The sequence below is a fragment of the Camellia sinensis genome, chromosome 3 (assembly GCF_055761805.1).
Source record: "Camellia sinensis isolate YWXY chromosome 3, ASM5576180v1, whole genome shotgun sequence".
NCBI lineage: Eukaryota > Viridiplantae > Streptophyta > Magnoliopsida > Ericales > Theaceae > Camellia > Camellia sinensis.
In genome coordinates this window covers 186305801-186332470 of record NC_138963.1, presented here as the reverse complement: position 1 = coordinate 186332470, position 26670 = coordinate 186305801, and the positions used below count along the sequence as shown (strand labels likewise).

The 26670-nt window shown below is 33.3% G+C and overlaps 1 protein-coding gene across 2 annotated transcripts; it reads right to left on the bottom strand.

Annotated features, from left to right (window-relative positions):
- Positions 1–1512: 1512 nt before the first annotated feature.
- Positions 1513–25473, bottom strand: LOC114323353 (alcohol dehydrogenase-like 1). 2 transcript variants are annotated; one of them, XM_028270923.2, is made up of 10 exons: positions 25339–25473; positions 25043–25182; positions 24889–24935; positions 20911–21236; positions 14173–14255; positions 13504–13579; positions 11718–11782; positions 11513–11608; positions 2457–2615; positions 1513–1817 (listed from the first exon to the last, which is right to left on the bottom strand). In XM_028270923.2, exons 1-10 carry the CDS (start codon positions 25388–25390, stop codon positions 1701–1703), a joined length of 1161 nt encoding a protein of 386 aa, XP_028126724.2. In that variant the 5' UTR covers positions 25391–25473; the 3' UTR covers positions 1513–1700. The 2 variants fall into 2 exon arrangements, with proteins under 2 accessions (XP_028126724.2, XP_028126726.2); XM_028270925.2 differs by lacking the exons at positions 1513–1817; positions 2457–2615 and adding an exon at positions 3668–3852.
- Between the last annotated feature and the right edge of the window lie 1197 nt (positions 25474–26670).

Sequence of the window (26670 nt, the reverse complement as noted above, 5' to 3'; positions counted from 1 at the left end):
AAAAATATAAATTTTTGAAATCTGATTTGCAAAATTTGACTATACGGATGTCTCCAGAATATTCCAAATAGTTGGAAACCACTATTGGATCGTCAAAAACGAATTTCAAAATGGCTCAAAACAAGTTAATGGTTTAGATCGGTGAAATTTGGTATGCCTAGGAAACATTGGATAATTCCTCCGATTTGGTTGGCATCAGGCTGACGTTAGCAATGGTGGTGTGGCTTGGCTGGCAACGCGGCTTAGTCAGTAGCTCGGTCAACGAGTCTCGGCTCTAGACAACGGCTCTGGTCAACGGCTTCAGTTAGCGGCTTGGTCAGTGGGTCGAAGTGGTAAGCCCGATGACGTCATCAAGATGACATCAACTAGCTGATGTCAAGTTGTATTCTTCTTTAGTTTCGCGTGTGAAGTGCGTGCAGCCAGTCTCTAGCGTGTGAGAAGGGTGTCAGTGGCGCGTGTGGTGCGTGCGGCCTCCTCCGTAGTCTGTTTTCAACGCGATTTTTTTCCTATGTGCTCATTTCATCAAGAGCTTCAACTTGGTGTGATCAAAAGTGGATTTCGATCAATTTGATTTTTAGGCAATTCTGAAAAACACACTCTGTTTTTTCAAAAAAGACACAACTAGGCTCTGATACCACTTTGTCAGGATTAAAGACACCCAAAAAATGATCAAAAAACAATCACATACACAAATAAGACACAAATATTTACGTGGTTCGGCCCAATGCCTACGTCTACGGGAGAAAAAGAGAAAGCTTCACTATGAACAAAACAAAATACAAAAACAGAAGATAAGGAGTCTTACTCTCTCAACTCAACTCACATATCATACACTTCTCACAACTTTCTTTTTTCTTCACTCTTGATCTCTATCTCACCTCACAGCTTTTTCTATTTATACACAAACAAGAGAACCAAAAAATCAACATCTGCTTGCCAACAACCAATTTCCAAATAAATGGAAAACCATTAACACAGCCACCCTAGGTTGGAAAATCTTCAGAAAATTTGTAGCCCAAAATCTGTAGCAACTGCATTTGATTTCCATGGCCAACTTCACATGGTGTGGATACACAACAAGAACCTCTTCGGTTTTTAAAAGGGAAAATTGTAAAGTGTATGTTTTCAACAATAATTTCAAATTAGATTAATTGAAGCTGTAAATTTTTTCATGAATTTGTAAATATTTTGTGAAATTACCATTGATTTGTAATCTTTCATTTTTAAAATCATTTATTATCTCCTATTCATTTTTTTTTTCAAGCCTATATATTAGCTTGTCTCAACATACAAAATTAATTTGTGTCTTTTCAATTATTCAATTTGCTTCAACATTTTTCTATAACTCTCGTAACTCACCCTTGATGAACCTAGAGCTACAACTTTTATTCAACTTCAACACCATCACATATACAAAATGGGTCTTTTCAAGCATTCAAATGTCACTTGTTTGGGATTTGAGACTTGGGAGTTAAAAAAATTTAAAAACCTTTGAGTGCAATCAACCATTAATTCAGAAGAAGAAAATAGTGAGATTATACTAGCATCAATATGGATGTGGAACACAACAAGTACACACTAAGAATGCATCAATGTGCTTGAGTTTAGTTGGTCAAAGTAACTGAATCATATGAGACTCATTGAATGATATTATTAACATAAGAACAAATGTAAAAAGGAAAATTACAACCCAAACTCGTCTATTTATCCATCCATATGATGCATCGAAGGCTTTTCCCTTGTAGGAGTAAGTCAAAAGCTTTGTTAATTTCCTGGAAGCTGACTTCATGTGTTATGAAGCCATCCAAATTAAGTTCCTATTAAAAAAAAAAAAAACCAAAGCATAAGTAATTGTTATAGAAAATGATATATATATATATATATATATATGCAACTAGGCTCATAACCTAATGAAATGGCATTGGAGGTCCCAAGGCTCGAGACTTAAACAACCCGGTAGGTTGGGCCCTATGATATAGGTCAGGCTAAATGGCCTATCTCAGGGGTTAGAAAGCTAACCTTACTAAGCTAGTCAGGAGAGCACCAAATTGGTTGGGAAGACCTATTCCCGACTTGACCTAGTCATTATGGTCAGTTGGTCGGGGGGATTCACGATCCTGACTTAGGAGAGAACACATAATTTGTGCTTACAACAGAAGAGACACATGGTGCAATAGAGGTGGTCTCCTCCACTTGTAACCGTCGTTAACTAGTAGAAGGACGTATCTTATATTCTTCTATATTTTTTGATCTTTTTCTTTTATCCTAGGGGCACTTATTAGTAAGACTAAAAAATATAAGAGAATTACTATTTCATTTTCTTGATATCATCCAATCGAACCCAATGCAATTGTTTGCTTGCATTTTAAAATTCAATGGAACCATTTTCATTACAATCTAAGTTGAATAGTTAAGGGTAAGAGGTAAGGATGATATCAATAATAAGAAAAACTTACTTTGTCTAGATATTTTTTGATAAGGAATGGAATGTCAGATTTGGCTTTGAGTCCTCCGAAAAGGGCCCCTTCGATGGTTCTCCCTCTTATGATCTCAGGATAGTTGATGCTGAATGGCGAGTGCAAATCCATCCCTAGTATCACTGTTCTCCCACATCCCTAACCTCACATATAAAACCAACTAAATTAACCTCATTATATAAATAAATTTAAAAAATGAGAAAATTGAATGGTCATCAAAATAACGTGTGTTTAATCACATTTTCCTTTAAATATATGTTGAAATAGATTAACTTTGCAATATCTTCGGAAGTAAATTGAAATCTACGTTATAAAGATGGAAAATATGCTACTATGTGCACCCTAAAAAAGATGCATACGGTATGTCTTTCATAAGTTTTTTACAAAATTTTTAAACATTAAATGTCGTATTTTTTTCACTACAAAAGTCATAACTTTTTTTCATTATAAAATGCCATAACAAAAATCGCAAAGTGTCATAACATAACTACAAAGTGTCATAACAAAAATCATAGTGTCATAACCCCTAACTTTAGGGTGCACACCATAAATTCACTATTTATAACTTTACCAGAAAATGTCACGACACACATCACAAAAAATCATAACTCTCATCACAAAAAATCTTAACTTTTTTATGATATGCACCTTTTAAAGGGTGCACGTTGTAAATTTCTCCTGTAAAGACACATTAAGAAATTTGTGAAGAAATTAAGTAGAAAAAAAAAAGACAGAGAAATAGTAGGAAAAAAAAATTCAACTTCTACTTCATTTATTTTTCTTCACAAATCTTTATTTAAATTTAAAATACAAAAACTATATTTATATTTAGACTAAAATAATTATGTATTCATGTTATAAGGCATTCAAGTTTCTATGTCATTATGAAAAGTATGTTTCATTAAATTATGTCTAGAACCTCTAAACCAAGATCACGACCTAATAATTAGGTCATACTTTTTTTATCAGCAAAAAAAACTTTATTGATGAAGAAAGCAAAAAAACTTACATCAACAAAGAGATAAGTGCAAAAAGAATCAATGCTAACCTTAACAATCCCAACTAGGTTGGCACCGCTAAGGAAGCACAATCATTTGTTAGCACAAACCCAAGATTGGTGATAAACCAATCAAGAAAGACCAAAGCACAGAGAAAAAAAGAAAAAAAAAAATAGAACAACACAAAAGAGATTCACCACTACAACATTGAACTTAGCAGCACCAAGGATCAACACAGAAGATTCACCACTAAGCACCACACAACAGTAATAGAGCAAGCCTCAGCTTCTAGGATCTACACAAGAGATTCACCACTACAGCATCCCAAAAACAACAACAGAATAGGCCTCAGCACTGAACTCAGCAGCTCCCAAGATCTACACAAGAGATTTACCATCACAGCAGTATATCAGACAACCATCACAGAACTCAGCAATTCCTAAGATGTACACAAGAGATTCACTACTACAATATCCCCAAAACCATACACCACACAGCAGTAATCAACAACATACAGCAGAATATCATACCACCATACACCTGGAATAATCAGCAGCATACAATAATCAACAAACATACCAGACAGCCTCTCACTTGGAACAAATTCCGACCTGATGTATATTAAAGATAATATCATTCACTGAGAATAACAATCCTGAGCATGATGTTTTGATCCATAGTGCAATTCTCACTTTAACCAAATCACAAAGCTCCTCTAAGCTAGGTTGGGCATTGTTAAAAATGCAATCATTCCTTAATTTCCATATCAACCAGAACACCGCAAACGGAATAATTCTCCAAATCTTCTTCTCTAATTTCTTCAACTTTGTTCTTGACCACCAATGTAGCAGCTCATCCACAGATTTTGATATCACCCATTGAATACCCCACCATTTCATAATTTTGGACCAAACTAACCAAACAAAATGGCAATGCAAGAGCACATGATTGTCTGTTTCCTCCTCCTCATTGCAGAACACACAATGAAAATTAGTATGATTATCCAAAATCCCCTTCCTTTGAAGATATTTAGATGTCTTAATCCTTTTCTTCCAAGCAAACCAGCCAAAAAATTGAACTTTTGGGGGTGCCACATTCTTCCAAATACACTTTGTCACCCTGTAAGTAGGACCAAAAGAGGATTCACACCAATGGTATGTTGATGAGACAGTGAACACTCCTGAGGAATCTACATTCCATTTCAATTTATCAGTTACATTAACCTTTAATTCCGGTACAGTACGCAACAATCTCTTCAATCTATCTAACTCCTCCATTTCCCACTCAAACAAACTCTTTCTAAACAGTGAGTTCCAATCATCTTGACCAACTCTATTTCTCTCCGAAAACACAGATTCAGTTTTGAACACCACCAATAAGAAAAGTCTAGGAAACACATCCTTCAAGCAACTAGATCCTGCCTAGCTATCAAGCCAAAACCTTGACCTCCGACCATCCCCAAGAACAATTGTAGAATTTGAATGAAAAAAACCCAGCACTTCAGGTTTAGATAACATAATTCCCACAATATCTTTCCATATTTTGGACATCTTACCACCTCTTACAAGTTCAGGTGACCACAAATCAATAGACCCATAGTACTTTTTACAAATCACATCCTTCCAAAGGGATTTCTCTTCTGTCCCAAACCTCCACCACCACTTTAAAAGTAAACATATATTCATCAAATCTATTCTTTTCACACCCAACCCTCCTTGGCTTTTTACTAAGAGTAATATCACCCCATTTAACCAAATAAATTTTTCTTTTAAGATCTGAACCTCCCTAAAGAAAAGCTACTTGAATTTTAGCAAACTACTTTGCTACTCCTGATGGCATCCTAAACAGAGAAAGATAATATATAGGCAAACTAGACAACACAACTTTTATTAGTGTTAGTCTACCTGCAAATAAGAGGAATCTTCTTTTCCATGAGGCAAGCTTTAATTTAAACTTTTCTATCACAGGCTGCTAGGTTTTCTTTCTACTAGGACAGGCCCCCAAAGGCAATCCCAAGTATTTTAGAGGTAGTGTTTGATAAAGGCAGTGTAATTTGGAAGCAAATTCTTGACAAGATCTAAATGAATACCCACCCCACACACCACACTCTTATGGTAATTGATTTGCAGGCCCGACATAATTTCAAAGCACCTTTTTTTTTTTTAATGTTTAAAACCTTCTCCCACTCAACTTCACAGAACAGTATAGTATCATCTGCAAATTGCAAATGCGTGATCCTCAGGTCAGAACCCACTAATGCACCCTTGATCAAACCTAGCTGTTTTGCCCTACTCAATAAAATGTTAAGACCTTTTGCCACTATATTAAAAAGCAAAGGTGATAACGGGTCTCCTTGCTTGAGCCCTCTTTTGTGGTTTAAACTCAGAAGTTGGAGAACCATTCACCAAAATAGAAATATTTGCTGAAGTTACACATTGTTTTATCCAGCTCACCCACTTAGCACCAAATCCAAAATTGGATAGCATTGAGAATAAAAAACTCCCAATTTACTGATTCGTATGCCTTTCAAAATCAAGTTTTAATATTATCCCATTTTTTCTGTCCTTCTTCCACCCATCAACAACCTCACTTGCAATCAATATCCCATCCAAAACATTTCGTGTATCATTGATTATTCTAGGCATGACTTTCTTCATTCTATTGGAAAGTACCTTAGCAAGGATCTTATACAAGGAACCAACAAGGCTGATGGGCCTATATTCTGCAAGGCTAGATGGATTTTCATTTTTTGGGATCAAAGCTATAAAAGAGCTGTTAATACCCCGAACCAACTTCCCATTCTGGTGAAATTCATTCATAAATTGAAGAACATCCCCCTTGATAATATTCCAGCATTTCTGAAACATGTTAAGATTAAACCCATCTGGGCCAGGAGCCTTATTACCTTCACAATTCCTAATTGCTGCCTTCACTTCAGATTCTGAAAAAGGTGATTCCAACAATTTACTTTGATCTTCTCCAATGGTTTTAAAAGGACCCAACAACCCTGGCCTGCTACACCAGAAGTCTGAAAAGAGAGTGAAGAAATGATTTTGTACAACAGCCTTAACATATTGAGGATCCTCTACAACATAGCCATTGATCAAAATAGAGCATAAGGCATTCATGGTCTTTCTACTACATGCCATAATGTGGAAAAGCTTCGTATTTTTATCACCTTTAACTGCCCAATTCAGCCTTGATTTCTAAAGCCATACCCACTCCACCATTTTGCTCAGTTTCTATGCTTCCCCTTTTGCCTCCCTTCTTTTAGCAGCCTGTGATGATGATAATGACCCTTCTTCAGCTAGTAAATCTAAAGCATGAACTTCCTCTTCAACTTGTTTTAGTTTGAATTCAACATTACCAAAGACTTCATTGTTCCACTGCTTTAATGTAGCTTTCAAAGCTTTCAATTTTTTCAAACACTTAAACCCAGCCCAACCATCTATCCTTGTTTCTGACTAGCATTATTGTACCACCTTCATGAAACTTGGATAAAGAAGCCAAGCATTAATAAATTTAAAGGGTCTAGGGCCCCAGTCCCTCTCATCTTCCATCAGTAGAATAGGACTATGATCTGAAAACCTTCTAGGAAGACCGCACAATTTGAAGTTAAAATTACACAACCAATCTGGGTTTAGGAAAAATCTATCTAATCCACTCCACATTTCCCCTTCTTGAGAATTACCCAAGTGAAATTGCTCCCAAACATTGGTAATTCAGTTAGCTCTAATTGGTCAATCATTTGATTGAAATCTCTCATCCCTCTATCTATTCTAGAGCACCCTTTTCTTTATGATATTCTCCTAATTTCGTTGAAATCTCCCCCCACACACCAAGGGTTATGATATAATACTTTAATATTTAACAAGATATCCCACACCTCCTTCCTTTTCCTTACATCATTAGGACCATAGACATTCACCACCACACACTCAAAACTATGATAAATAGTACCTGATAAGAGAATGAAATTTTTATTACATCAACAATCTTTGAGTTGAAACACTTCTGGATTCCAAACACAAAGTAAGCCCCTAATAGCTCCTTCTGAATCCACTGCCATAAAATCCATCATGTCTCCTGGCCAAATTGACCTAGCTAATTTTTCATTACTGACAACTTTCTTAGTCTCTTGCAGTAGCACCATATCAACTTTATTGTCAAAGAGCACCTTTTTGATCCTCCTCCTTTTAATTGACTTCCCCAAGCCCCTAACATTCCAAGATAATAGCTTCATTACAAACTTACCATAACTCCTTATACCTCCTAGGGATGCTATCCAGTTAGCATTACCCTCTCTCTCCTTAAGCTTTTCAATATCTCTCTCTTCTAACTCCATTAGTTTACTTATAATCTCCTCTTCCTTTCCATTACAGTCTAACCTGAGGACCCTACTGAGCTGCAGGGTTGTTTCAGCTTCATTAAGTTTGCTTATCATCTCCTCATCCTTTCCATTGACGTCCCTCCTTAGGACTCTACTGAGCTGCAAATTTGTTTCAGCTTCATTAAGAACCCTTCTTCTTGACTGACTTGACATGAAGAGTGAAATTGCTGCTACTGCTGCCCTGAAAACAACCCCTTTCTTCAAATTCATCGGCAATTCTTTCCTATTTTTCCCAATCTGGAGGTTGCCCTTTTGGTTAAAATAATGACCTGAAACCCCTTTTGCTTTTTCTTTTTTGCTAGCTCTTCTTACTTGATAAGATCTTAATGCATCTCCTTATGTTTCCTTTTTGTTTGACTGTTGCTTCTCTACAGTTTAGGCTTGGTTCAAAATGTTACTGATAACCTGATTTGAATCAGAACAGTTGGGCTGGGCAGCAACACCACTACCATGGCCCATATCACAGTTCTGTTCATGGGCCTTGTTTAGAACCACTTCAAGATTCAATCCGGGTATGGATTGAATAAAACCACTCAAACTTTTCATAAAACCTGATGTCATCACCTCTCTATCGACTATTCGATTATCCCCCTGCTCTACCTACTTCTCTTCATGCGCAGCCCTCATCATCACGCTTGCTCGTGCGCCCCCACTGTTTGATTTTCCCAAGTTGCTAACAGTCTTCTCTACCAGTGAAACATTTAATTCTTTGTCTTTGCCTTCCATGTCAGCTCTCTCTTCATGCTCTCTCCTCCTATCTCCGACTACCATGTCATTTATGTTATCCAACTTATCATCTTGCTAGATATCCACCTCATCATCTTCATCCTCACCCCAGTTGTTCCCCTATTCTAATTTCTGTTCATCTTCTAGCTCATATGAACTGTAGACATCTTCATCATCATGCTTCTTATGACATTTGCATACCTTCCTTATCAATACCTTGGTAATAATTTGTCCCTCACACACTTTCACTGGATATAGAGTTCCTTAGCAATCGAGACTCACTGTTATATTGATAGATTCCATATATGTGGTTGCAATTCTTATTCTTCCACATTGTAAACTATTCATACTAAGAGTTTCATTATCAACCTTAATAATTTCTCCCCATAATCTTCATATACTGCTGAAGGTTTTGTTGTTCCAAAGATTTAAAGGCACTCCATGATAACACAGCCAAACACATCTTTCTTGTTCAATGATCATTCCTTTTTTCCATTCCTTGATTGATTCATGCCACTCCTTAATCCAGCCACTCATCTTGCTGAGCTTTTCTTTCTTCTCTTAAACTGATTGAAAAGATACAACTATATCCCTTCCATCTGCTTTTGTGACTTTAACGGCTCCCACCTCCCTCTTAGTTAATTCCTTCCTGAAATCCTCCTCCAAGCATTTCGGTTTCAACCGAACAATTGCACTCTCATACAGCCAACCATTACCTTCTTCATAAGCTCTTATGGTTAAGCTTGTGTAATCTCTCCTCCTCCCTTCATCTACCACCTGAGCATATGATTTCTTTCTATTTTCTAGATTATCAGTCGCATAAGTTAACTTTTCATCCTTTCTCACCTCTTTGACATATGGTAATCTTGGTTTTGTCCCCTGCTCCTTCTCAAAGTCTACTTGTTTTACCTTCAATGCTCTATATTCACACCACAATCAGTTTGCTTTCTATACTGCCATTTGTGCCGCAAATGGACAATCGTATCGTACAAATCCAAATCTTGATCGTGATTGTTTCCTCCTCTTATACGCTATGTAAACATCATTCACCACCCCAAAGTTGTTGAATATTGAGTATAGCCCTTTTGGATCCATTGATTCAGGTATTTCATCCACAAAAAGTGTGTACATGCCTGTTTTGTGCTTTGAGAAACCTCTTCCTATTCTTCCATGTCTGCGTAGAACTGGTTTCCAACCCCCTTCCATGTTTTTCTTTGTAAAGAAAAGAAAGAAAGTGGAGATACACGCTACTTGCCTTCAACAATGCAATGGAGCTCAAGGTAGGTCTTCAATGAAGTTTGCTAGAAGATGGGTGTTTTGCTGGAAAATGGGTCTTCACCATGGGTCTTCAATGGAGTTGCTTAACATCTCATGGAATCACTTGAACCAGATCCTTCACACTGGATTGGCACCCAGTAGCTATCCTCATTAAAGTTGAACTTGTCAATTCTCAAACGTCATTATTAATAATTAGGTCATACTTGCAATTAACTAACCAAAAATTTTAAATTATGATAGTGTGATTTATATAGTTGGTTTAATAAGAGATAAAAGACACTACAACAAAAAACAGAAATGGCGACCAAAACATGAAATTTCGTCGCTGAAAGTGCATGAAATGGCGATTAAATTGGAATTTGTCGCCGAAAAGCAGGTTTTTAGCGACTAAAAGGGTTTAGTCGCCGAACAGCATGTTTTTAGCGACTAAAAGGAAGTTTTGCCGCCTAATATAGGGTTTTCAGCGACTAAAGTTTGTTTAGTAGCCAAAAGTCACGGTTTTTAGCGACTAAAATAATTTAGTAGCGAAAAGGTATGGTTTTGGCGACTAAAAACAGGTTTAGTCGCTGATTATAGCAGTTTTGCCGACTAAAAACAATTTAGTCGCTGAAAGTGGGGGTTTTGCCGACGAAAATCCATTTTAGTCGCCCAAAGTAGTGGTTTTGGCGACGAAATTTCTGTTTAGTCGCCAAAAGTGCTGATTTTTAATTGAGAACTTGTTTTTTTAGCGACAAATAAATAATTAGTAGCCCAAAATAATACAATTAGCGACTAAAAAATGGTTTTAGTCGCCAAAAGTCGCCTAATTTTTTTTTTAGTAAATAATTTATTTTTTGACAAAAATTATATTGAATTAAAAAAATTATATTTATAAATATTATTTTGTATTAATTGCGGTTAATATAGTATATAAATAATATATATTGCATATATGATCATGTGATGATGTACTGGCATAGTGGATGGAGTGTTGTGCAAAGGGACGTCGCAAGTTCGAAACCTGTTGGGAGTAGCGGAGGCAAAAAAAAAAAATTTCTGAAAATACTTTCAACGACTAAAGTGAATGGTCGCCAAAGGTATAAATAATAAAATAAAAATGAACTATTGGCGACTAACAGTTTAGTTGGCAAAGGTATAATTTCCAATAAAGAAATTGACCATTGGCGACAAAATCTTTAGTCGCTGAAGACATATATATTGGCGACTAACAGTGTTTTAGTCGCCGAAGGCATTCGCCACCGTTTATTGGCGACAACACGGGCGACTAAACTTTTTAGTCGGGAAAAGTGAAATTTTGGCATTTGGCGACTAAAATAGGACCTTTGGCGACTAAAAATTTAGTCGCCAAAGGTGTTTTTTCTTGTAGTGAGAGTGTCCATCTAATTCTATTTATAGTATTTTTTAATTATTTCACATAAAATAATATCATCCTTATACTTGATATTTATTACATGACCATGAGTAGGTATTGGTTGCTATTCCCTTTTTGGGTCGACACTCAGTTTTACACATTTTTATTTATTATTTAATGTGGCACATAAACAACTTATATATATTTTATTTCATTTAGGTGCAAAAAGAATAACATGCTTATCTGATTATATCATGGCGTTATGGTATGAAGAAAGGGGGGAGAGAGAGACCAATCGAGAGCTATTAATCGCATCTGGCATCAAGGAGGCCAATCCAATGCACTCAAAGCAATAATCAGCACCCCCATCTGTCATTTCTTTTATCACCTGAGTTCATCATTTAAAAATTAACAAATGAACATATAACATTTTTCACATAAAAACTTAATTTTCATGGATTTCTCTATATATATCATCACTTATAAAAAAAACATACCTGGGCAACCGATTTTTCTGAACAGTTTGTGGGATTAACAAAATCTGTAACTCCAAATTTTTTCCCTACATACATATAAGCATGCCACGAGAATGAAGAATTTTTATACTATGTTTCAATTTTAAGGTATTAAAAAAAAAAAAGAGACTCGTGTATAGGTCTTAATAGGTGAATTTATTATCCAATAGGTCGTATGAGAATTAATGACGTTTTTCATTAAACATTATTAAAAAACATCCTAATTATTATTTTTCAATGACAGTTTAAAAATTTTGTCACAAAAAATATCACTAATTACAAGTTTTAGCGGCGATTTAAAAAAACGTCATTAATTTTTAACTTTCAGCTACAGTTTGAAATATTTGTCAGAGAAAAATGTCATTAATTATAAGTTTTAGTGATAATTTATAAAAATCATAACCAAAAAAGTCACTAATTGTTAATTTTTAGCTACATATATAAAAAAATTATCACAAAAAATTATTTTTAGCGACGATTTTGCTAAAACTTATTTTCAATAAGACTTTATGGGAATTAAATCCAACAATTAAGACCTATTACTAGTTTATCATTTAAAAAAAATGTTTGAGATTGTCAAAAGGCTCTAACAATTTAACTTACAATGATGTATTATGATAAGTATTCAATTTTAATTTGTTACCTCTTCAATGATATAGGGCCCAACTCCCTAACTATATCATTGCGGGTGAATATATTTATCTAAATCTGTAGATCTCTAACTCTTTTCATAAAAAAATAGTTAAAAGTAAAGGCAATAGGGTAAGTTATACTTTGCCCCTTTATATTTGGCCAATTTCTCAATTTGGCCTCTAAAATTTATTTTTTCCTTACTTTGACCCTTTATATTTTAATTTTTTTTTTAGTTTACTCTTAAAGTTAATTTATATTCAAAATTTAGACAAAAAAATGTCATGAAAATTGTCACATAATATAAAAAATATATTATTATATTGAGATTTAAGGTTCAGTCAAAGATGTGAGCAATATATAATAAAATATTTTTATGCTACGTGACTGTTAATGTGTCATTTTCTGTGTAATTTTTAACAAAAATTAGCTTTAGGAGTAAACTAAGAAAAACTTAAAATATGAAAGGCCAAAGCGGGAAAAAATAAATTTTAGAGACTAAAATGAGAAAGTGGTTAAACATAAAAGAAGCAAAGTGTACTTTATCCAAGGAAACAATATATAAAAATTAATTTTGGGGCAAATTATAAATAAAAAAAATTCAGGATTTCAACCTTGTAACAAAATAAACCTTGACTTTTTAATTTTATCAATTTAAACTTCAATATTTTGATTTATTTTCAATCTAAACTATTTTTCTATTTCCTAATTGACAGAAATATTATATTTTAATAATTATACTTAATGTAAGTGTATGGAAAATGTCTGTAAAATATATTTTTTATTGAATTTAATGATTAAAATATCATGTTTCGTTAGTTTTATTTAATAAAAATAAAAAAATAGTTTATATTGAAAATAAATTAAAAGATTAGAGTTTAAAATGATAAAATTTAAAACTTAAGGTTTATTTTGTTACAAGACACGAATCCTATAATTTTTCCTTTTTTTTTTTTTTTCGTTTCTATTTTTTTCACAAATGCCTATATAAATTCGAAATTCAAAACAATAATATGTTCCAAAATTTATCACATGAATTACTTGTTTTTCTTCTATAAGTTTTGAGTCCAATTAATTAAGAGGTTTAGAAGATGGATGAGAGCTAGCAAATGATAATGAAATGTTGACGAAGGCCCACCAATTTCAAATTTCTCAGGATTCAAATCAACTCCGATGATTTTTGAAGCTCCAAGTAGCCTCGCTCCTTCTGCAACCTGTTACATTAACTTAGATCATACTTGGGAAAATTACAATGGTGGTTTGAGAAAAGAATTACTAATTCATGAAAAAATTTAAAATTTTAGTTTGCAATACTTATATGAAGTGATTTTAACCATTTCTTTAACACACTACTGAGGTAACAAAAAAAAAAAAAATGTTTTTGAAATTATGCACAACAAGAGTGTTTGGTTATAGAGAAATTTTTTAATTGTTTTAATAGTTTTGTTGCTATTGTGATATGCAGTTTCTCTTGTTACCAATCACTCTTGAAATTTAGAAAAATATAGTAATAAACTTCATAAAATTTGCATAATTATATTTTTTATATTGTTTGTCTATCATTTTTATTTTTTTATTTTAAATTTTGGAATGTCAATTGGCTACTTTGAAATGTCCAAGCATAAAATATGTAATTTTAAAAAATATCTCTTATAAATAGTTATATGCATATTTGAAAATGAAAAATAAATAGATAATTATATTTTTATTGTATGTTTTTTAAAAATTTAAAAATTTTTAAATGGACAAATAAAATAGAAGAGAGGAAATAATTAATTTCTAACAATTGAACTAATAATAAAATTACCGCAAGTCCCACAGTCCCAAGCCCAAATATTGCGACTGTGGAGCCTTCTTCCACTGCTGCAACCTTCAATGCTGCCCCAACTCCTGCACTTACACACTCACAAATCAATGCTCTAATTTATTCATCTTGTAGCATTTGTTGTGTTATTCTCTAAAAAATTAATATAAAGCAATTAGGCTAGTCTAGAAAATATACTTCTATATCATTTTTTTTTTTTTTTACTATTTAAATTAAGTTGAAACATGACATGTATATGTGTAAGTCTGACCCAAAATGAATTTCTAAATCCCAAACTCACTCACTTAACCTAATAGATTTGGACTATTAATTAATTAATTAATTTTTGTCTTGAATAATTATTAAACTGTTTATACCATTTTAATAATTGTTTAAATTTAAAACATTAATAAAAATTCAATTATAAAATAAATATATTTTTTTTATCCAAATCCAATCCAAACTTAATTTGAATTTCAGCCTAAATTTGCATCAAATTCAAAAATATATTGCCAATCTTTTGAGTAGGACTTGAATTGCCATGATTTTGTAGGACAGATTAATAAAGAACTTGTTGGACCATTTTAATATCTTATATTTATTTATTGGTTTATCTTTTTCATTAATGGGGTTTTATTTCTTTGGTAACCTCTTGGTCATAAATGGAGGTTAAATAGAATTCATGAACCTGGTTAATGGTCATTATTTTTGGTGTAACTGTAAGGTCCTTATAGCCTATATATATAGTCTACTCTTTTCTATCTATAGAGATAAGCTATTTTCTATACAAGAGAGATTACTAGCAAAGAAGGGTGTTTTATTGGTGGAGCTTTGGGTTCACCATCTTGTGCAGAGTTGGCATGAACCATACGACAAGTGGTCGGGCTGTTGTATCCTGGAGGGGACAAGTCATAATATTGTGACTGCTGCATCGGTATTTGGATTTTTCCTACCGCAGTGGGCTTGATCTCCTTAAAGAAAACGAGATATCCGTGCCTCAGCCTGATCTATTTGTATCTCATTTTCTTTGCATCATTTATCAATAATATTGTTTAGTTTCTGGTATTTTCTCCAACAATTTTAAGGAGATCAAACATGGAACAAGTACCAGAAAAAACCAATGATGGAATTGGAGATCTCAACAAACCTTTCAAGTTCAAAGGAGTTCATTTTAAGAGGTGGAAAGGAAAAGTTCTTTTTTACCTTAGCCTTTTGAAAGTTGCATATGTTCTTACAGAAAAGAATTCGAACAAAATCCCAACCGAGGAGATGAATGATGAAGACTATGAGGCACATGAAGCAAAAGTGGCTTCTTATAATACAGATGAGTATAAATGTCGCTTTTATCTCTTAAATTGCCTTGCTGATCAATTTTATGATTATTACTATGACACCACTTACACTTTGTCTTCTATTAATTTGTGGCATGCTCGCTTGTGTCATATAAATAGTAAATATGTGGGAATCATGAGTAGTTTAGAATTAATTCCTAAAGTGACAAAAAATTTTGAGAAATGTGAAGTTTGCAGTAAAGCAAAAATTACCAAGAGGCCTCATAAAAGTGTTGAAAAAAATACCGAATTGTTAGAATTATTTCATACTGATTTGTGTGAGTTTGAAGGAATTTTAACTCGGGGTGGTAACCGATATTTTATCACTTTTATTGATGATTTTTCAAAATATACAAACGTATATTTATTAAAAAATAAAAGTGATGCTTTTGAGAAATTTAAAGAATTCCTTCTTGAAGTGGAAAATCAATTCGGTAAAAAGATTAAAAGAATTAGAAGTGATAGAGGCCGGGAGTATGAATCTCTAAGATTCAACTCTTTTGTTCAGTCATTGGGAATTATTCATGAGACTACTCCACCATATTCACCTTCATCAAATGGCGTAGCTGAAAGAAAAAATAGAACGTTAATTGACTTGACGAATGCTATGCTTATTGATTCAGGTACTCCCTCAAATTTTTGGGGTGAGGCTATTTTGACAGCTTGCCATGTGATAAATAGAGTGCCACACAAAAAGACTAAAATTGTCCCTTATGAGTTGTGGCGAGGGCATAAACCAAATTTAGGTTATTTGAGAGTTTGGGGTTGTTTAGCTTTTGTGAGGCTTGCAGATCCTAAACGACCTAAATTGGGTGAACGAGCTACCACTTGTGCTTTTCTTGGATATGCGTTGCATAGTACAGCTTATAGATTTTTTGATATGGAAAATAATATTATTTTTGAATCAGGTGATGCTATTTTTCATGAAAATAAATTTCCTTTCAAATCTAGAAATAGTGGGGGTCAAATAATATCTGAAAATATTTTATCTATGCCTAACTCTTCTACTCCTTCTCAAGTTTTTCAAGAAAAAGAAAATTTTCAAATCCAACCAAGAAGAAGTAAACGAGCTAGAGTTGAAAAAGATTTTGGCCCTGACTATTATCTTTACAATGTGGAAGAAATTCCTCATACGATACAAGAAGCTTTATTATCACCTGATGCTATTTTCTGGAGAGAGGCTGTAAATGATGAGATAGACTCACTACTTTCAAATAAAACATGGAAGTTAGTGGATTTACCTCCAGGTTGTAAAACTATTGGGTGTAAATGGGTCCTTCGTAAAAAACTTAAACCGGATGGAACTATTGATAAATATAAAGCGAGGCTTGTCGCTAAAGGTTTTAAGCAACAAGTTGATCTTGATTTCTTTGATACTTTTTCTCCGGTTACTAGAGTAACATCCATTAGACTGTTGATTGCAGTGGCTGCAATTCATGATTTAAAAATTCATCAAATGGATGTAAAAACAGTATTTTTAAATGGAGATCTAGATGAGGAGATTTATATGGACCAACCTGAAGGCTTTGTGGAGCCTGGCCAAGAAAGCAAAGTGTGTAAGCTAACTAAATCCCTTTATGGTTTAAAACAAGCTCCTAAACAGTGGCATGAGAAATTTGATTCCTGCATGCTTGAGAATGGCTATAAGACTAATAAATGTGATAAGTGCATATATTATAAAACTTGTGAGAATGCACATGTGATTATTAGTCTATATGTGGATGATCTACTTATCTTTGGCTCTAATTTGCATATTATAAATGAGACTAAAAATATGCTTAATAGCCACTTTGATATGAAAGATCTTGGTGAAGCTAATTTTATTTTGGGAATTAAAGTTACCAAGACTGAGGATGGCATTTTTCTTGATCAGTCGCATTATGTTGAGAAAATGTTAAAGAAATATAATTTTCTAGACTGTAAACATGTTGCTACTCCTTTTGATGCAAGCATACACTTATCTGTTGTAACAAATGAAAAAGAAGTGATTAATCAAAAGGAATATGCTAGTATGATTGGTAGTTTGAGATATGCTACTGACTGTACTAGACCTGACATTGCATATGCTGTTGGAGTACTTAGCAGGTTTACTAGCAAACCCAGTCGAGATCATTGGCTAGCCATGGGAAGAATTATGAGATATTTATTTGGAACAAAAAATTATGGTTTGTTTTATAACAAGTATCCTGCGGTACTTGAGGGATATAGTGATGCCGATTGGAACACTTTGTCAGGTGATTCTCTCTCTACCTCGGGTTTTATTTTTACCTTGGGTGGTGGTGCTATATGTTGGAAGTCTAAAAAATAGACGATAATTGCTAATTCTACAATGGAAGCTGAGCTTATAGCGTTAGCTTCAGCATGTGAGGAAGCGAATTGGTTAAGAGATTTGTTACATGAAATTCCTTTTTGGGAAAAACCAATTCCTCCTGTGTTAATTCGTTGTGATAGCACTGCTGCTATTGGTAGAGTGAACAATAATTTTTATAATGGTAAATCCAGACCTATTAGAAGGAAACACAGTAATGTGAGATCCTATTTGAGTAATGGCATCATAACTGTGAATTATGTAAGATCTTGTGATAATATTGCGGATCCATTAACCAAGGCCTTGGCGAGAGATAGGGTCTGGAATACATCGAGGGGGATGGGTTTGAAGCCTATAAAATCAAAAACCATGTATGAGGATACCCAACCTAGGGACCAGAGATCCTGTAACTAGGTTCAATGGGAAGAACGAATCATATGGTGGTTGTAAAAATGCACTCTTTAATATTTTGTTATCCATCCCTATGATGTAAGTGCATTTGTCCTGTAATGTTGGAGGGTTGAGTTTTTATACTCTTAATGAAATTCTGTAGCTCTTGTTGAGTGGGGTGTGTAAATTACAGGAACATCCTTGACAGATTTCACCTATGTGAGCATGAAAGTGGGGCCGCTTTCTATGAGAACAAGGCTTATTCTCAAATATGCTCATGAAAACTGGGATTAGCACAAGGCCGTAATGTGCTGGCTATTAAAGCTCATGTCAACACCTGGACTATTATGTGTGAGCAGTAATACTTTATTTCCCCTAAGTAGTCATAGTTCAAGTCTGAGACCACTACTGACTCTGGAGTAGAGGTTGCTGTTTCACTAATGAAGGTTCAATGCAGAGCACACCTTCATGATGCATACTAATCTATCTTTGTTTGGTAATCTCTCTTATTTTTATTTTTATCCTTGTTGATATTAAAATGAGTGGGGGATTGTTGGACCATTTTAATATCTTATATTTATTTATTGGTTTATCTTTTTCATTAATGGGGTTTTATTTCTTTGGTAACCTCTTGGTCATAAATGGAGGTTAAATAGAATTCATGAACCTGGTTAATGGTCATTATTTTTGGTGTAACTGTAAGGTCCTTATAGCCTATATATATAGTCTACTCTTTTCTATCTATAGAGATAAGCTATTTTCTATACAAGAGAGATTACTAGCAAAGAAGGGTGTTTTATTGGTGGAGCTTTGGGTTCACCATCTTGTGCAGAGTTGGCCTGAACCATACGACAAGTGGTCGGGCTGTTGTATCCTGGAGGGGACAAGTCATAGTATTGTGACTGCTGCATCGGTATTTGGATTTTTCCTACCGCAGTGGGCTTGATCTCCTTAAAGAAAACGAGATATCCGTGCCTCAGCCTGATCTATTTGTATCTCATTTTCTTTGCATCATTTATCAATAATATTGTTTAGTTTCTGGTATTTTCTCCAACAGAACTTGTTGGAAAATAATAATTTTTTGACAACTTAAATTAAAGTAGAAATCAACTACCGGTTGAGATGGGTCCAAATAGTTTTCTATTATCTTAAATGAGAAGATTGCAACATAAAAAGAATGAGCCGAAACTATTGAATATTGAATGAGAAATTTACATCAATGAATGAGGTTTGGTGAAACAGGTTGTAACCCATATCCGTTAGTGGAATCCGGATCCTCGGTAGCATTTTCCAGTCGCCATTTCCTGTAGCCCCCCAAAACGACGTCGTTTTGGGGGGTTTTTTTATTTTTTTTTCTTTTATTTTTCTTCTTTCTCTTCCGTCAGCCATTCATGGCGTTTGGTAGAAACCAGAGGGGGAGGGGAGAGGAAGAAGAGAGAGAGAGAGGAAAGCTTCTCGGGGTCACAGCCGGTAAAAACCAGAAGGGAGTGGAGGGGAGGGGAGGGGAAGAAGAGAGAGAGAGAGGAAAGGAGCTTCTCGGGGTCACGGCCAGCGAGGAGCTTCTCGGCGATGAGGAGGGTCACGGCCGGCGAGAAGCTTCTCGGCGAAGAGGAGGGTCACGGCCGGCGAGGCCGGCGAGGAGCTTCTCGCCATTTCTGTCACTCTCTCTCTCTGCTTTCCGTCTCTCTCTCTTCTCCCTTCCTCTCTCTCTTCTTCCCCTCGAGCTTCCATTTCTGTCCCTCTCTCTGTCTGCTTTCACTCTCTCTCTCTTCTCCCTTCCTCTCTCTCTTCTCCCTTCCTCTCCCCTCCCCCTCTGGTTTGTACCCCCTCTTGGTTTCTACCAAACACAGATGGAAGAGAAAGAAGAAAAAGAAAAGAAAAAAAAATAAAAAAAACCCCCAAAACGACGTCGTTTTGGGGGGCTACAGGAAATGGCGACTGGAAAATGCTACCAAGGATCCGGATTCCCGTTAGTGCATACCCAACCTTTTTTTTAGAATCTTTAATTGATGTGTTATATATATCATGTTACTATTATCTTTTGATGATGGAGTTCATGGGCATAATAATGACCAACCTTGTAACTCCTACCATTGATGAGTGGAGATTATGACCATTTTGGTGGCCATTAATGCTAGAATTCATGGCTGAAGTTTCCCTACAAGTATAAAAGAGGTTTCCCTCCAGCTTTTAGATGATGGTTTTAGAGATAGTTTGGAGACAAATTTGAGAGAGAGATGAAAAAATGGAGAGGTTTTATAAACAAAAATTCTAGAATTTTTTTTATTTTCTTTTTGCTAGTCCTCTTCTGTGGTTCTGCTAAAGAGTGAGTACTTCAAATGTTCATTCGCCGGAGCTGTTCCAGTGAATGATAATGTACGTTCAACGACCATTATATCTTCGGAGATAGATGAGCCTCCAGTACTACCGGTGAGGTGACAAATCTATTTTAAATACGTCATGTGAAACACAGGTCTCAATTTATATCCTTTATCATTTGTTTTTTGATTTTTCAGATCCGATCTACTTGTTGCGATTAATTTTATGTGTCCATCTGTTCTAGTGATTTGTTTAATTCTGAATCCATCTTGTAATCTATTCAATTGTTGTATTTTATATTGTAGTCTATTATTTTTTTTAATAATTTAAATACAAGATTGTTTTATCTTAATTATTTTATTGATTATTATGGAAGATACCAACAGAACTCACCGGTGCTTACTCCACAACTGAGCAAACAAGCCTTGTCGATGGGAATGAGAGTGTTGATCTTGACGATGTCGGCGATATCCACAACAGTGTACTCAGCGAAGCTTGAAACATACAAGAAGTGATGCAAAACCTCGCCATTAGAGTCCCTGAATCTGCTGGTTCCATCTCTGGGCATCCCAATCCGATGACTCAGCGGAAATGCGGAACAACAGTTGCTCTTGGGAGACTTGCAATCCCTACATTCCCCACAATCAGGGTGAAACACTGGCAACACTCTGTCTCCTTTTTTCACTTCCTCAACATTCTCTCCCACACTCTCAACAACACTGCATAACACAAACACAAAAGAAAGGCAAAAAAAAAAAAAAATTGTATTTCATTTTGCCATCCTTTCCTCAAATTTGACTTTTGCAGGAATTTGGTGCATTGGGTTGAATGTTAAAAAATCATAGGAACACCTTTCAGAAGAGATTAAAGTAGACATGGGGTTACTGCTGTGACCCCTGCTGTGCCAAAAACGGCACAGATTCGCTATTTTTTTCCCCTTCAGTTTGATGTTAATAGTTGTATTGAAAATAAAGTGTAATGTTTTTGTTTATTATATTGGAGTTAAACTAATATAAAAAAAAAAAGTTAATATAATATAATTTTATGTTCACATATATATATATATATATATATGCATATATATAAATAAATGTGAAGTATCGATAAATTCTAAATGTGATCTTATAAACTATTTAATTTTTTTTTTTTTAAATATGAATTCAAGGATCCCATTAAAGTGGAGATTATATAAAAAGGTAGTTACTTACACGTTTGAATTTAATTTTTTAGGAATAAAAGTAAGTTTTTCAAAATGTAAAATTACACATTTAAGCAATCTGTACTATAGAGGTTTTGAATTTTCTTATTGTGAAACAAATTTTACATTACGAATAAGAACGTAATACTCTAATATAACACAATAAAAAACTACTTAATGTACTTTTTTTTTTAAACGTAACACTTCAATCAATGTAATTTCAAATGTAGCACTCTAATGTAACACACTCCAATGTAACACACAAAAATATTAAAAAATTCCTTAGTAACTTTTTCCAAAAATAACATTCATAATTTGAAATTATATATTTACTCAAAACTTACCAAGTAATTTTTATACTCCTTTTAGAATGGTTCGAACTATCCCACATCCTTTTGGAATAATTTGAAGAATTTCACATCCTTTTTTAATGTTGCGTTTGGAAAAAGTATATTAAAAAGTTTTTACTTATTGGAGTATTACATTGGAGTATTACACTAAGGAATTTGTTTATGTGTTACATTGGAATGTTACACTAATGAATTTTTATTTTTAGTGTTATATTGGAGTGTTACTTTTGGGAAAAGTACACTGAGGAATTTTTTTATGTGTTACATTAAAGTGTTACGTTTGAGGGTTACATTAGAGCGTTACAGTTTGAAATTATATATTTGTTCAAAACTTACTAAAGAGTTTTTATACTTTCTTTTAAAATGTTTGAAGAAGCTCACATTCTTTTGGAATGTTTGAAAATTCTTATATTTCAAGTCATTTTTGTATTCTTTTTGAAATGTTTGAAGAATTTCACATTTCAAAGTCATTTCAAATAAAAAAGATTCTCATATAAAAATTCATCCAAAAATTAATTTCCATAGATTGTGTATCTTACCTTTTTAGCACAAAAATAAATAAATAAATAATAGAAATATAGGTATAATTGTAAATCTAATTTTTAAATAATACATTAAATTTACTTTTTCAAAATCAGTGCAACTAATTGGTTTATAAAAAAATCATTGAAATTAAACGAATCACCATTATAATTTTCCTATAAATAAACTAAATTAAATCATCATTCATATTAATTTAAGGTTATTTTAATTTGCGGATGTTATGATAGGGTTAAAATATAATTTTATTTTATTTTATTTAACCTCATTTAACTGAATTAAAAAGTATGTAAATTTTTTTTTATGCCCAATATGATAGTTTTGATTTGTAATTTTTTTAGAAAAAATTATATATATAAAAACTCTTCAGGTTTGGCTCCTATATAATAAAATAAATCATTAATTTTATCAATTTAAACCCTAAGTATGGGTGTAATAAAATGTAAGGGGTGTTCGTCTATCCTTTTTATTTTGGTTTGGCAAATTGCCTCCGAAATAATAAATAAATAAATGGGACAATTATCCCAAAAAATAAAATAAAATAAAATAACTCAGGATTTGGACCTTTCAACAAAATAAATCATAAGTTTTCAATTTTTTCAATCTATTCCTTTGATTTATTTTCAATCTAAACTATTTACTTTTTCTGTTAAGTAAAACCGAAGAAAAAAAATATTTTAGTCATTAAACTCAATATAAGTATACATAAAATATCTAAAATATCATTTTTATTGAGTTTAATGATTTTTTTTTTTTTGTTGATTTTACTTAATGAAAATAGACAAATAACTTAAATTAAAGATAAAGATAAATACAAAATTTAAAGTTTAAATTGATAAAGACGAAAGGTCATTATTTATTTTGTTATTAGACTCAAACTTTGTATACTCTGGAAAGGGAAAGCTGTCTAATTACTTATAACCTTTTGAAAAGGAAAGTAAAGCTGTCTAATTACTTATAACCTTTATAATCCATCAAAAAATTGAACACGTGGTTGGTTCTTTTTTTTTTTTTTTTAATTACGTTTTGAAAAGTTTGAAAACACCTTATGGATTTCAATTATTTATTTTTTCAGAAAGACACAAATTCTATTATCAAACATTTTAAAAACATTTGAAATATCAAACATTTTAAAAACATTTGAAATATCATGAAAAAAGACACAAATTATTAAAAAATTATCAAACATTTGAAATCCATAATAATTTGTGTCTCATTAGATAACTCATAAAAGACACAAATCCATAATAATTTGTGTCTCATTAAACTCAATCCATAATAATTTTTTTATCAACCATGCTAAAGAAAAGAGAGGCGTGAATTTGCCACGAAAAGTTGTTGTTGTTGTTGTTTTTTTTTCTTTTTTTTTTTTGCTATGTTGGTTTGGTTTTGGCTCTTTTTTTTGGAAGGGTTTTTATGTGTATCCTAAAACTTAAACCCTAATAAAAAAAAAATCAAATCAACACAGCCCAACAAATAAAATAAAATAAAAAAAAAACCAACATAGCCCAACAAATAAAATAAAAAAAAAAAAAAAAAACAACAACAACAACAATTTAGCCTATGTGAATTGATAAGATGAGTGAGTTGGGTTAGACTGATTGGGTGATGAAATTGACTGATCAGTTAGACTGCTGGTTGAAATTTGTTAATTTTATAGTTTTGTACGAGTCTTTACTATATTTTTATTTCAAATCAGAAAGATTCGAAAGAAATAAAAACCTAAAATTTAAATCCTAAACTCTAAACCCACCCCTACACATAACCGTCCTTGAAAAAAAAAATAAAAATAAAAATTACAACAGCCCAGCAAATAAATAAATAAATAAATAAAAACAACCAAACTAACACAACCTAACAAATAAATAAAAAATAATAATAAAAATAACCAAACCAACACAGTTTCAAAGAAGAAGAAAAAAAAAAAAAAACCAATTCGAGCCACATTCGAGGCCTCAAACTTTTTCCTTTTTTTATATCAAACATTTAAAAACATTTGAAATATCAATGTCTCATTAGATTGATTTTGGGTTATTTTCAGAAATTCTTCTTGAAAACAGTTTCCCAAATAATTTGTGTCTTTTCAGAATATGAAAATGAAAATAAAAAGTTTATATATCATGAAAAAATGTGAAGAAAATTGTCATGAAATGTGATTGAGATTTAATTGGTGTATCATGACACAATCAATCTAATGAGACATTGATATTTCAAGTAAAATTCTAGTTATGTAATGTTACTGAAACAGAAAATAGAAACAGATTTATTTTGATATTCAATTACCCAACTGCTTCATGACCAAAAATCCTTGGAAAAACTGCAACTGTCCCCTGAATAATAATGACATGAAAGTAACAATTAGAACAAAATCATGAAAAATTGCTTTTCTATATGTATGTATTTGGGGAAGAAGAAGAAGAAGAAGAAGAGAACTTACAACATTTAATTTCCAGAAGGTAACATCAGTGTGACAAAGGGAAGTGCAGAGTATTTTAATCCGAACCTCGAAAGCTTTAGGAGGATCTACTTCTATCTCTTCTATTACTAGTGCCTCTCCTGGATTTCTACATACTGCAGCTGTTGTGTCGTGTCGTGTTGTGTTGAATCGATCGCACATGGAAAGTCAACAAATCATCAAAATTGTAATCAAACAATTTCCAAGACCAAAGTAACTGTTAAAACAAAGGAAGAAAAATATTTAACAAAAACAACTTTTCAGTTAGAAAATCAGACCTTTGCATCTTATGGGCTTTCTTGCTGTCTCTACTTGCTGTTTGCTCTCCATAACTGAGTTCTCTCTCTCTCTCTCTCTCTCTCTCTCTCTCTCTCTACATGTTTAGTATAAAAGTTCAAAAAATATATATGAACAATACTACAGACCCCCGTGACGTGACGTGCCGCGGTCTCATTGGCTGAAAACAAAACAAACAAACAAAAAAAATTTTACCCAATCAGGCTCCTACACGCACGACCCCAGCACTCCCCCTGGGGTCGGAGGCATTTTCCTACATGTATAAAAAGTTGGCCTTTACGTAATTAAGTTCATCACAAATCACTCAAGTTGTTTGTTTGGCAGTAAAAATGCTAACTTAATGTATTCACATATTAAAATTTTAAATTTTTTTAATTAATTAAAAGATCTTATTAAATACGTTAAATTTGTGTAAAAAAATTGAAAAATGAAAGTAAATATATATTATTATTTTAAGTTTCTGATTTTTCATACTAGACAAACAATTTAAAAAGAAAATAATATAGCATACCATGTCATTGTAAACATAATTGTAAAACTCAAATTATGAATTCTTTTCAATCTGCCATGTAAAAAATAGTAAAACTATGGTGTAGTTTAAAAGTAGCATGTGGTATAATTTTTCTTTCAAAAAAAAAAAAGTAAAATAGTCTATTTAAATATAATTATTCTTTTTAGGGTAAATTACTGACACCCTTGAGATTTAATCCAATTACATCTTACTCCCTGATATTCTAGAAATTATATTCTCACTCCTGTGGTTAATAGTTTTGTGTGAGCGATTTTCTGATCACACTGCCCGCTTAGTAATCAGCTAGAGAGCACTGGCAGAATAGATGGCTTTCGTTATCTTGCAACAGAAAGAAAAGGCTCAGGCAGTGGCTCTTCTACCCAGGGGCACTCCGACGATCAAGTCAGTATATCTCTCAAAGATAATCAAGTGCTAAACTCACTGCTTAAAGCATAAAATTGCATACCTTAGACCCACGGGGGTGCCTCTCTTTTATAGTTTATTTAATCCTAGTCCCACTAGAAGCCTGACTTCTATGGACTCCAATTCAGTACTTACTTTAGATTCTTCAAGAGATAAAGATAAACTCTCTAAGAGCTTTATTCTTATCTTGGCTAAATCTCTTCTTTATTCTAGGACTCTTGTCTCTTATCTCTTATCCTCTTATCTCGGATTCCGATATCTTCGGAAATAACCTCGGCGTCACGACCAGGACACGTGGCACCTCGGCTGACACGTCGGCGTCACCTTGCCACGTATTGGTACTCAGAAAATATATCCCCACAACTGTCCCCTAGGTTCT